The sequence below is a fragment of the Myotis yumanensis genome, unplaced genomic scaffold (assembly GCF_028538775.1).
Source record: "Myotis yumanensis isolate MYYU_CA2020_CCGP unplaced genomic scaffold, mMyoYum1.0.hap1 SCAF_1, whole genome shotgun sequence".
NCBI lineage: Eukaryota > Metazoa > Chordata > Mammalia > Chiroptera > Vespertilionidae > Myotis > Myotis yumanensis.
Genome location: NW_027223752.1, coordinates 150955508 through 150967723, shown reverse-complemented (window position 1 = coordinate 150967723; position 12216 = coordinate 150955508). Strand labels below are relative to the sequence as shown.

Below are 12216 nucleotides of genomic sequence, written 5' to 3'. Positions count from 1 at the left end.
TAAATTTGCAATGTTTCTCTTAATAGAAAGAACTTGAAAGTATGTGCAAGCAAATGGAAAGTGATAATCAGTTACATCAAAGCCGGTTGGAGGCAAAAAAGAAAATACAAATTGATCTGGAGAAAGAATTACAATATTCTTTTAATGAAATAACAAAACTCAACTCCCTTTTAGATGGCAAAGTTCCAAAAGGTATCTTGAAACTTCAGGCTACCTCTTTGCAAATCTAACTTTCTGTTGAAATATACCTACAGGATTTTGCAACAATATTCCAATGATTGGAAATCCATTCTCCGATTTTTAATAACTTAATATTAAAATTTAATAACTTAATATTAACTTTCAATATTATATGTATCAGTATGTATAAATGTTTCCATGGACTTCAGATCATAAGGGTTAAAAATTGTACATGTTCTTTAAAAAGATGATTCAAGAAATATTAACATGTATGGTGATGGATAGAATTTTGGGGGACGATTTATTTAATTTACCAAAAATTTTCTAGATTTGCTCTGTAATTTGGAATTGGAAAGAAAGATTACAGATCTCCAGAAAGAACTGAAGAAAGAAGTTGAAGTAAATGAAGCTTTGCATGAAAAAGTTAATTTTCTCTCAGAATTGAAATCTTTACCTTCAGAAGTAGAAATGCTAAGGAAAGAGGTAAACACATTTTTAAGCAAATAACTCTTATTTTGATGGTAAAGTTAAACAAGAAAATACACTGTTAAAAGAGACAAAAAAAAATATTGCCTTTTCTCGGTCAGATCTTTGCTTAGTTTTCAGTGTCTTTTTGTAGAAAAAGTTTTTTGTGTTTTTGTTTTTCTGAAAACTTCAGTAGATCATACATTATTAACAATGCTAAGTATTCTTTTTTCCATAGGTAAATGATAAATCTGAAGAGCTATATCTAATAACATCAGAAAAAGACAAATTGTGTTCTGAAGTAGTTCATAAGGAGAGTAGAATTCAAGATTTACTTGAAGAAATTAAGAAAACTAAAGATGACCTTGCAACCACCCAGTTGAATTATAAAAACATGGATCAAGAATTCCAAGATTTTAAAAATTGTCATATTGAATTTGAACAAAAGTATGACATGGTCCTTGAAGAGAATACAAGAATAAATCAGGAAATAGAAAATCTCTCTAAAGAATCTCAAAAACTTCGTTTAACTTTGGATGACTTAAAGACAGAGGTTGGTACAAGATACCCTAGAGCCATGGTCAGCAAACTGCGGCTCACGAGCCACATGCGGCTCTTTGGCCCCTTGAATGTGGCTCTTCCTAAGCCTTAGGAGTACCCTAATTAAGTTAATAACAATGTACCTACCTATATAGTTTAAGTTTAAAAAATTTGGTTCTTAAAAGAAATTTCAATCATTGTACTGTTGATATTTGGCTCTGTTGACTAATGAGTTTGCCGACCACTGCCCTAGAGAAAGGATCTTTAGTCTGTAGTTTAGTTCCATGTATATGCCATAGTATGTTCTGCTTTTCACACTTTGCCTTATTTTAAAGCTTTCTCAGAAAACGCAAGAACTTCAGCAAAGTCAAGAAAGGTTCAATGAAGTGGAACAGCTGAAGGAACAATTACAAAGTAAAGATTCCAGGCTGCAAACTATAGAAAGGGAGAAAATACTGACTACTGAGAAGCTTCACCAAACCTTAGAAGAAGTAAGGATCTTAACCCAAGAAAAGGATGACTTAAAACAACTCCAAGAGAGCCTGCAAGTTGAGAGAGACCAGCTGAAAAGTGACATTGAGGATACTGTAAACATGGTAAGGTTTTGACTGGTTAAATGTTGAAAACTTGGAACATCTTTAAAAACATTATCGGAGCCATCATTTATTATTTATGGTCAAGTAGAAACTATAAAATTATTTTTATTGTTTCACCTTATTCTAATGGAAATGGTTTTGTATTTCTCTGACAAAGAACATAGACACCCAAGAACAATTACGAAATGCTCTTGAATCTTTGAAACAACACCAAGAAACTATCAACACGCTAAAAATGAAAATTTCCGAGGAAAGCTCCAAGAATTTGCCTGTAGAGAAAACCATAAAAGAAACTAAGGATAAATTTCAGGAAGAGGTAAAGAGTTCCTGTTCAAAATTTTCATATATTTACATATGAGCTTTCTTCTTAACCTCAAACACTTAAGTACATGACAGTAATCTCAATCTTATTTATTACTCACAGTGTAATAACTAACAATAATTCATAAACTTCATCCTAATAGCTTTGGAATAATTTCAAATATAACTCTTACAATCAATTTGGAAAATGGCAAAAAATATTAGTTCACCTTTTTTTTTTTTTTTAACGCCCCTGACTGGAATTGAACCCGGAACCCTTCGTTCACAGGCCAATGCTCTATCCACTGAACAAAACCAGCTAGGGCCATTAGTTCACACTTTGAGCTGATATTTTATTTTATATCAGATTTTTATACTAAACTTCTTTAGAGTTTACTATAAAATCAATGTGTATATCATATATATGCCTATTTCTAGTTCTTCAGCCATAATTTTACTAGTAGGTGCTTAAGTCTTACCTTACTCATTCTAGGCAGCATGGTTTGTTTTTTCCTGAGACCTTATGAGAATAGCTGCTTTACCAGTTAACTAATACACAAGAAAAGTTAGGATGGTAATGATGATTTTTTTTTTTTTTTAAAAAGAGGTGTATTATAGTGTGCTAAAGCTGCCATAACAAAATATCATAGACTGGGTGGCTAAAACAACAGAAATTTATTTTCTCCTAGTTGTGGTCTAGAAGGCCAAGATCAAGGGACCTGAAAATTCTGTTTATGGAGAGGCCTTTCTTTCTAGAAAGTAGATGATATATTTTTCTGCGTCTTTACAAGTCCTTTCTTCTGTGCACTAGAGCTGAGAAAGTGTCTGATATCTCTGCCTCTTTTTTAAGGGCACTAATCCTATGGGACCAGGGCCTACCCTTATGACCTCATTTAACCTTAATTGCCCTCTTTAAATGCCCTGTCTGCAATAGTTATATTGGGGGTTAGGGCTTCAACATAAATATTCAGAATTATTTTTTAAAAGCAATATTTTATTATATAGACAAAGATGAAGCCAAAACTACTTTTCCCCCCCTTCTTTAAATCTATTCCTTCAGCATCTCATAAGGCACTACTGTCTTCCTCATTGATTCAGTAAGAAATAAATTTATTTTCCATTCTGAGCCCAGTCAATCTTTTCTTCTTAAAACCCTTTGATGACACGTTGTTACTCTTGACATCAAGGCCGGAATCCTTCGTAAGGCAGAGAATTCCCAGACCTTGCTGGTCTCTAGCATTATTTCAGTTCTCTCGTCGTCCTGCTCATTATACTCCAGCAACTCTAGTCCATTGTTCTTTCTCATCTCATGGCTTTCAGATGGTCTCCCTACCTGCAGCATTACCATACCGACTACCCCACTTCATAAACACTCACCATAGGTTAAGTTTGCCACTAATACTCTAAGAGAAACAGTACTTCTGTTTGGTAAGATTTGAATTAATGTCTACTTTTCCCCTAAAGTGTCTCAAAATGGCAGAGATCCTGTAAATCTCATTCCAGTTTTATCTCCAACCTCCAGTAGTACACTGACATCACAGCGAGCCCTCCATAAATAAGTGCTAAATACCCGCATAATGGAGGAGCAGGGAAGTGGGAGAATTGCTCTGTAAAGGAACCATTAAATACTGTCTTAATTGTTTTAGAAAATTTCCTGACTTCTTTTCCCCTAAAATAAAAATCTTTGGATATCAACTGTACTGTTTTATGATTCTCTTAAGATCCAAGAGGCTCAAGACATACCAGAACAGTCCTTTCATATGCAGGAAAAAGACAATGAGATTAAGAAAATAATCAGTGAGATGGAGCAATTGAAGGAGCAACTCAAAGCTAAAGAGTCAGCACTGCTAAGATTAGAAAAGGAAAAACTCAAGTTGTCGGAGAGACTTCAAGAAAGTCATCAGGAAATGAAATCGATAGCGACGGAGAGAGATGACCTGCAGAGGCTGCAGGAAGCTCTTCAGGCTCAAAGTGACCAACTCAAAGAAAACATGAGAGAACTCACAGCTAAGGTAGGTTACATTCTATTCCGTGTGTGTGTGTGTGTTTAACTAATTTGTAAGCAAATATTTTTGTGGAAAAATAAACCTTTGGAAAAAGGAATCAGAATGTAATAGTTATAATGTTTCTATAAATTTCTTGCAATTTCCTCTATTAATAAAGCACCTAGAAACTGAAGAGGAACTTAAAGTTGCTCATTGTCGCCTGGAAGAACAGGAGGAAACTATTGATAAGCTGAGAGTGAATCTTTCAGAGAGAGAAACTGAACTATCAAGCTTTCAAAAGGAATTAGAAACAACCAATGATGAATTACAGAAAAAGGTAAATTGGGCATGAAGGGACAGTGGGGAAAAAAACCTGAGGGAGGTAGCTAACCGAATTGCAAATACTTACTTTTTATACACTAAATTGTTTTGGCGAGCATACTGGATTTTTTACCTAAAACACACACACACACACACACACACACACACAACATACACATACAAGGGTGGGTAGAAGTACATTTACAGTTGTTCAGATGGAAAGACGTACTGGTTATGAGTATTACAAACAAAGAATAAACTGCTTTGTGTACTCGCAACTATAAACCTACTTCTGCCCATATATATCACATAAAAACACAACATACATACATGTATATACAAATGCACACATATAAAAACATTTTATGCATTTGTATATATATATATTTTTTGGCTATTATTATTATTTTAAGATGCAAGAGCTTCATGAAAAACAGGAACAATTTATTTGCATCAAAGAAATCAGTGAGACTCAGGAAAAAATGAGTGAACTGGAACAATTAAGGGAGCAACTCAAAGCCAAAGATTCATCACTAGAAAGCACGGAAAGGGAGAGGCTCAAGTTAACTGAGAGACTTCAGAAAAGTGAAGAAGAAATAAACATTATAATTAAAGAAAGAGATGAACTGAAAGGAGTGCAAGAGGCCCTTCAAATGGAGAGAGACCAACTCAAAGAAAACATTAAAGAACTTGTAGCTGAGGTAAGTTTCCCTTTTCTGATGTTTTTGGGAACACAAATAGTTTTAAGGTGATAGCAATGCTCACTATTAACTTCTATTCACTATTAACTTTTATTCATTTTGCTCCAATCATAGAGACAGAAAATCAAAGAGGAACTACAAACTACTTACATTCTTCTAAAGGAGTACCAAGAAACTATTAGTTCAAGGAATATTTCAAAGAAGACAGATAAAGGAGCAAATATTCAGAGAGATTTAGAAAATTCAGATGCTGAATTATGGGGAAAGGTAGGTCTTTTAAATTGGAAAATGACATCAGATTATTGTGCTCCTCATGTTCCTGAGGATAAAAAGAGTACATACATTAAACTAAATGTAAAAATGATTGACTTAATTTAGAAACAAATCTTTGTTCTAAAAACCTGCCTTTGCCCTCACTTGTTTTATGATTTTCTCAGATTCAAGAATTTCCGGAAAAAGAACATCAGCTTCTTGAGATGAAAGCTGTAAATGAGACTGAGGAGACAATGTGTGAAATAGAATACTTGAAGAAGCAATTTGAAACCCAAAAGTCAACTGTGGAAAACCTAGAAATAGAGAACATAAGGTTAACTCAGAGACTCCAGGACAACCTTGAAGAAATGAGATCTGTTACAAAAGAAAGAGATGACCTTAGGAATATGGAGGAGACTCTCAAAGTAGAGAGAGACCAGCTCAAGGAAAACGTAAGAGAAACTGCAATTAGAGTGAGTTACCATCTTTTCCCCATCTAGTAAAAATGACACTGTGTCTCAAAAGAACCATAAGCAGTAGGGCTGGTGGGAGTGTAAAACTGGTCCAACCTTAGAAGGTTGAAGGAGGAAGTGGGAGTGTATTTGGTAATATCTTCCAAATATTTTAATAAGTTTATCCATTTATCCAAAATGTTCAGTTGTAGCTATTTACCCTGCACACGTTAGCACAACCATGCGAAGATATTTGTAGAAGGATTCGTAGCAGCAAGTTGCATTAACAAAATAAAGCAAACAAAAAAAATAGGGAAAATTCTAACTATCTGCTAGTAGGAGACTGGTTAAATAAGTGCAGCACATTCAGACCATGGGATGCAAGGCCACAGATAAAGAATGAGGTGGAGCTATGGTGTTGACTTGGAAGTATCCTGGTAGGGGAAATTGTAAAGTAGTATATGTAGCTTGTATTAGCACCTGAGAGTCAATTGGAGGATGAGCACTAGGAGGTATAAGGAGGGAGAGGAATTTTACTTCTTACTCTGTACTTATGTACATATGGTCTGAATTGCGTTCATCTGAATATATTATTTTTCTTTCTCTAATAAAGGACCTGGAAAGACAAGAGGAACTAAGAATTGCTCAAAAACATCTGAAGGAGCATGAGGAAATTATTGATGAACTCCGAAGGATTGTTTCTGAGAAAACAAATGAAATATCAAATATGCAAATGGATTTAGAAAACAAAAATAGTGCCTTAAAAGCACAGGTATTTCTTTTAAGTTCTTACTTAAGTAACAGTTTTTGTGTGTGTTTTTTTTTACTTTCTTTTTTTTTCATTTATTTTTTTTTTAATTTTAATTTTTTTTTAAATTAAATCTTTATTGTTCAGATTATTACATTGGTTCCTCTTTTTTCCCCACCATAACTCCCCTCCACTCAGTTCCCACCTCACCCTCCGCCCTCACTCCCCACCCACTGTCCTCATCCATAGGTGCACAATTATTGTCCAATCTCTTCCCGAATCCCCCACACCTCTTTCCCCCGCCAAGAATAGTCAGTCCATTCCCTTTCTATGTTCCTGATTCTATTACATTCACCAGTTCATACTGTTCATCAGATTATTTATTCACTTGATTTTTAGATTCACTTGTTGATAGATGTGTATTTGTTGTTCATAATTTGTATCTTTACCTTTTTCTTCTTCCTCTTCTTAAAGGATATCTTTCAGCATTTCATATAATACTGGTTTGGTGGTGATGAACTAACTCCTTTAGCTTTTTCTTATCTGTGAAGCTCTTTATCTGGCCTTCACTTCTGAATGATAGCTTTGCTGGATAAAGTAGTCTTGGTTGTAGGTTCTTGGTATTCATCACTTTGAATATTTCTTGCCACAAAGTTTCTGTTGAGAAATCAGCTGACATTCGTATGGGTACTCCCTTGTAGGTAACTGATTTTCTTTCTTTCTGCTTTTAGGATTCTCTCTTTGTCTTTTGCTCTTTGCATTTTAATTATGATGTATCTTGGTGTGGTCCTCTTTGGATTCCTTATGTTTGGGGTTCTCTGCGCTTCCTGGACTTGTAAGTCTATTTCTTTCACCAGGTAGAGGAAGTTTTCTGTCATTATTTCTTCAAATAGGTTTTCAATATCTTGCTCTCTCTCTTCTTCTGGCACCCCTATAATTCAGATGTTGGTACGCTTGAAGCTGTCCCAGAGGCTCCTTACACTATCTTCATATTTTTGGATTCTTTTTTCATTTTGCTTTTCCGGTTGGGTGTTTTTTGCTTCTTCGTATTTCAAATCTTTGACTTGATTCTTGCGATCCTCTGGTCTGCTGTTGGGAGTCTGTATAATATTCTTTATTTCAGTCAGTGTATGCTTAATTTCTAGTTGGTTCTTTATCACAACATCGAGGGTTTCACTAGATTTCTTGAAGATCTCACTACATTTATCGGCGGTCTCACCAGTCTTTTCGAGGGCCTTATTAAATTTATCGGCGGCTTCTAGACAGTTCTTTAAAGACCTTAAAAGTGTGGTTTTGAACTCTATATGCAGCAGTTTGCTTTCCTCCATTTTTGTCGTTTGTGTCCTGTTTCTTTGTCTCCGCATTTTTTATGCTTCACTGTGTCGATGGAGTGCCTTTCTGTGCTAAGTGTCCCAATTACCTGAGGTAGACACTCTTGGTGCACCCCCTTGTGGGCTTTGTGCACAGTGTTGTTGTAATTAAGCCTTGATTGTTGTAGTTAACACTGGGAGGAATTGACTTCCAGGCCAATTGGCTGTGAGAATCAGCTGTGTCTGCAGTGGGAGAACTTCTGTGCTGGAGACACCCCTCTGGGGCAAGACTTGCTTCAGTGGGGCTTTGGTGCTTACTGAGTCTGCCCCCTGAGTGTGTCCTTTATGTTTCCAGGGAGCTGCAAACTGGATGGTCCCACTCTGACCTCTGGGCTTCTTGGCTCCTGGATCTCTAGGGAGGTGCTAATCTAGGCTTTGCCTTCGGCTATCCAGCAAAAGCCTCCCTGCAGGGCTTGGGTGGGGCGGGTCCCACGGGATCAACAGTTATGGTTGCTCTCAGTCTTGCCCTCAGAGGCTCTGCTTCTCAGTGTCCGGATAATCGCTGCGAGCCCCTCAGAGAGAAAGCTGCCCTCGGGTTCCGACCGATGCCAGACAGTCCCGCTTCTCCTGTATGAGTCTGGGTCCCTAGAGACTCGCCCGGAACTGGAGCTCAGAGCCTGAGACTCCCTCCTGGTTGAAAACGACAACCACGCCCTCAGCCGCCAGCCCGCTCTGCATGCACTTCGCACCTTAGTATTTTACTTCAGCAGTGCGCCTCCTCTGTGTCTCGGTATGCTTTTCTCTTTCCTTCTAGTTGTAGAATTTCCACTCGGCCAGCCTTCCTGTGGTTCTGGATGATGTCTGTTCCGTCTTTTAGTTGTATTTTTGAAGTGGTTGTGCGAGGCAGCAATCTCCGGTGTTTACCTATGCCGCCATCTTGGTTTCTCCCTAAGTAACAGTTTTAATCAAGTCTTTTGTGTAGTGAAACAAGATATGAATTAGCCTAAAATTGAGGACAAGTAGAGATTTTGTCTGCATAATTTAGAAACTAATGTTTAGCTTTTGTTATCTATTTATATCTGAATTTATTTTATGATTATTTCAAGATCCAAGAAGTTCAGGAGAAAGAACATCATCTTCTTGAGGTAAAAAATGATCTCAAGGAAACTATGTATCAAACAGAGCAATTAAAGAAGCAATTGGAGGCCCAGCATTCAATCTTGGAAAATACAGAAACAGAGAAATTAAGGTTGACTCAGAAACTTCATGAAAACCTTGAAGAAATAAAATGTGTTACTAAGGAAAGAGATAGCCTAAGGAGAATGGAGGGAACCCTCAAAATGGAGCGAGACCAGCTCAGAGAAAGCCTCAGAGAAGCAGAAGCTAAAGTAAGTTACACTCCTACCTCTTCCTAGTGAGGAAATATGAGCCCTTCTTTGATAGAAGCATATACAAAGCACACATAAACCACAAGGTTGTTCATTGTAACAGTATGTAACAGAAAATGGGAAACAACCAAAATGTCAATCAGGAGGAAACTGGGTAAAGATAAGCAATGTGTCAAGAATATTATACAACCGGTAAAAAGAAAAAAAATTAAATAGATTTGAGTGTCCTAATTGGGAATTCCAAAATAACTCTCAGTGAGAAAAGCAGGTTGTAAAATATTGTGTGCATAATGTGTTTGCCTCTAGAAAGGAGAGGTTTGTGGGGAAAGGGGGAACGGAAGAGGAAAAAACTTTTAACTTTCTAACAAAAATGTAGAGTAAGAATTAGAGTTCTGTTATTTTTACTAAGAAAATATATTACTTTCATTTAAAAATACTAGTTACCTTGCCTAGCTGTGTGGCTCGGTGATTGAATGTTGACCTATGAACCAAGAGTTCACAGTTTGATTCCCGGTCAGGGCACATGCCCAGGTTGTGGGTTCGATCTCCAGTAGAGGGTGTGCAGGAGGCAGCTGATCAGTGGTTCTCATCATTGATGTTTCTATCTGTCTCTCCCTCTTCCTTCCTCTCTAAAATCAATAAAAATATATATTTAAAAAAAATACTAGTTAGAGTAAGAAGTAATAGTTTTATTATTTTTATTAAGAAAATATAATAATTTCATTAAAAATAATACCAGTTAACATTAACATATGTCACTGTTCTTAAAATTTCTTTAATGATAAGGAATCTGGTGGGGCAGGGGGAGAGGAGGTGGGTATAGAAAGAGGAGCTAAGAATTGCTCACATGCATCTGAAAAAGGACCAGGCAGGGGTTGTTTCTGAGGAAACAGATGAAATGTCAAATATGTAAATGGTTTTAGAAAATTTAAACACTGTATTACAAGAAAAGATATGGGGGGGGCTTTGATTAGATATCTGATTTATTTTTGCCTAATATACATTGGGAATGTAAAATGGTTTAGCCACATTGGAAAACAGCCTGGCAGTTTTTACTAACACCAAACATATACCTGCCTGTGACCCAGTATTTCTACTTGGTTATGTACCTAAAAGAAAAACTTACATACTTCAACATAAAGATATGTACAAGAATGTTCTTAGTAGCTCTAATCATAATAGGGAAAAACTGAAAACAATGCAAATATCTATCAAAAGAATTATAATTTATAAGATCAAAAGCAGGCAAAACTCATCTAGGATGAGAAAAGTCAGAATAATGATTATAGGATGGGATACATAAAAACTTGAGGATGGCTGCTTTAGAAAGGTTCTATATTTTAATCTGGGTTGTAAGTACATAAATGTTAAGAATAATTGATCTCTATATACACTTAAAAATAGACCACTTATTTATTTATACCTCAAAAGAAAATAATTTCTGGGTGGAATTATGTATTCATTAAAGCAACATGGGAAAACGGTTGTCTAAATCAATTTAGAAACTTCTTTATCCTTTCCTTAAAAACCAACTGCCTGCTAACATGTTATTTTATGATCATCGTAAGACCCAAGAACTTAGGGCAAATGAACATCAACTCTTGAAGTTAAAAGAAGACTTCAGTGAGACACAGAAGAAAGTGTCTGAAATGGAGCAATTACAGAAACAATTCAAAACCCAAAGTTTAACTCTGGAGGAAACAGAAATGGAGAACTTAAATTTGGCTCAGAAGCTTCATGAAAACCTTGAAGAAATGAAATCTGTAATGAAAGAAAGAGATCATCTAAGGAGAGTAGAAGAGACTCTCAAACTGGAAAGAGACCAACTCAAGGCAAATCTACAAGAAACCATAGTTAGAGTAAGTTGTGCTCCTTTCTATCTAGTAAACATGTTTTTAATATAAGAGGCTCCATTCTTTGAAAATAAATTATACTGTTGGTGATCTTTTAGGAAATGTTATAATCTTTTAAGAAGACAGTTTGATAATGCCTTATTAAAAAATTATCAGCATATGCATTTGCTACAGCAATTCCATGCCTCTGAATTTAACCTATCAGTATGTTCACACATTTGGGGCAGAAATACAGCAAAACTTACTGCAACATTGTAATCCAACTGTCCACCCATAAGACACTCGCTAAATGGAGCTCATCTGTGTAATGGAATACTAAGCATAAGAACAGGGCATGTGATAGCGATTTAGAGAGATGTCCAAATGATATAAAAGGTGAAAAGTAAGTGGCAGAGTTTATCAGGGAACAGGACTGGGACAGGTGGAACTTTTGCTTTAGACCCTTCTGCACTATTCTAATGTAGTGGTGGAATGGTGGTGGTTTTTAATGAGAAGCATGCATTGTTTTAAGATTTTGTTTAACCAGTTCATTAAGAAAAAGTAATGTTTTTTTATGTCATCATTTCTCAATTCTAATAATAAAGGATCTGGAAACACAAAAGGAACTAAAAATTGCTCGTATTCATTTGAAAGAGCACCAAGAAACAATTGATAAATTCAGAGAAAGTGTTTCAAAGAAAACAACTCAGATCTCAAATATTCAAAAGGATTTTAATAAATCAAAAGATGATTTACAGATAAAGGTATGTGTTGTTTTGTTCTTTGGGGCATGTCCAAAATTATTTGTGAAATAAGAGGATATAGATACAGATATGTAGATATATATATATATATATATATATATATATATACATACACACACACACATACATACATATGTACATATATAACAAATAGACACTAGTTTCCTTCCTTTAAGGGATTCTCATTGCATTCTAACTTGTTTTATAATTATCTCAAGATCCAAGAACTTCATAAAAAAGATATTCAACTTCTTAAAATGAAAGAAGATGTCAATAAAAGTCATAAAAAAGTGAATGAAATGGAACAATTGAAGAAACAATTTGAGGCTCAAAATTTATATATGCTAAGTTTGGAAATGGATAACTTACACTTGACTAAGAA

The 12216-nt window shown here is 35.6% G+C and overlaps 1 protein-coding gene across 4 annotated transcripts in view; it reads left to right on the top strand.

The window, feature by feature from the left end:
• CENPE (centromere protein E) overlaps positions 1-12216 on the top strand; it is a 66974-nt gene that overhangs the window by 32382 nt on the left and 22376 nt on the right. For 3 of the 4 annotated variants that reach the window (XM_070433220.1, XM_070433205.1, XM_070433196.1), the window contains 14 exons: positions 27-192; positions 509-663; positions 884-1198; positions 1521-1781; positions 1939-2097; positions 3803-4093; positions 4245-4403; positions 4801-5088; positions 5203-5355; positions 5526-5813; positions 6406-6564; positions 8957-9238; positions 10807-11097; positions 11676-11834. In XM_070433220.1, coding sequence (XP_070289321.1) covers positions 27-192; positions 509-663; positions 884-1198; positions 1521-1781; positions 1939-2097; positions 3803-4093; positions 4245-4403; positions 4801-5088; positions 5203-5355; positions 5526-5813; positions 6406-6564; positions 8957-9238; positions 10807-11097; positions 11676-11834 — 3126 coding nt within the window. The remainder of the gene's footprint in view (positions 1-26; positions 193-508; positions 664-883; positions 1199-1520; positions 1782-1938; positions 2098-3802; positions 4094-4244; positions 4404-4800; positions 5089-5202; positions 5356-5525; positions 5814-6405; positions 6565-8956; positions 9239-10806; positions 11098-11675; positions 11835-12216) is intronic. The other variant, XM_070433215.1, reaches the window with a different exon arrangement.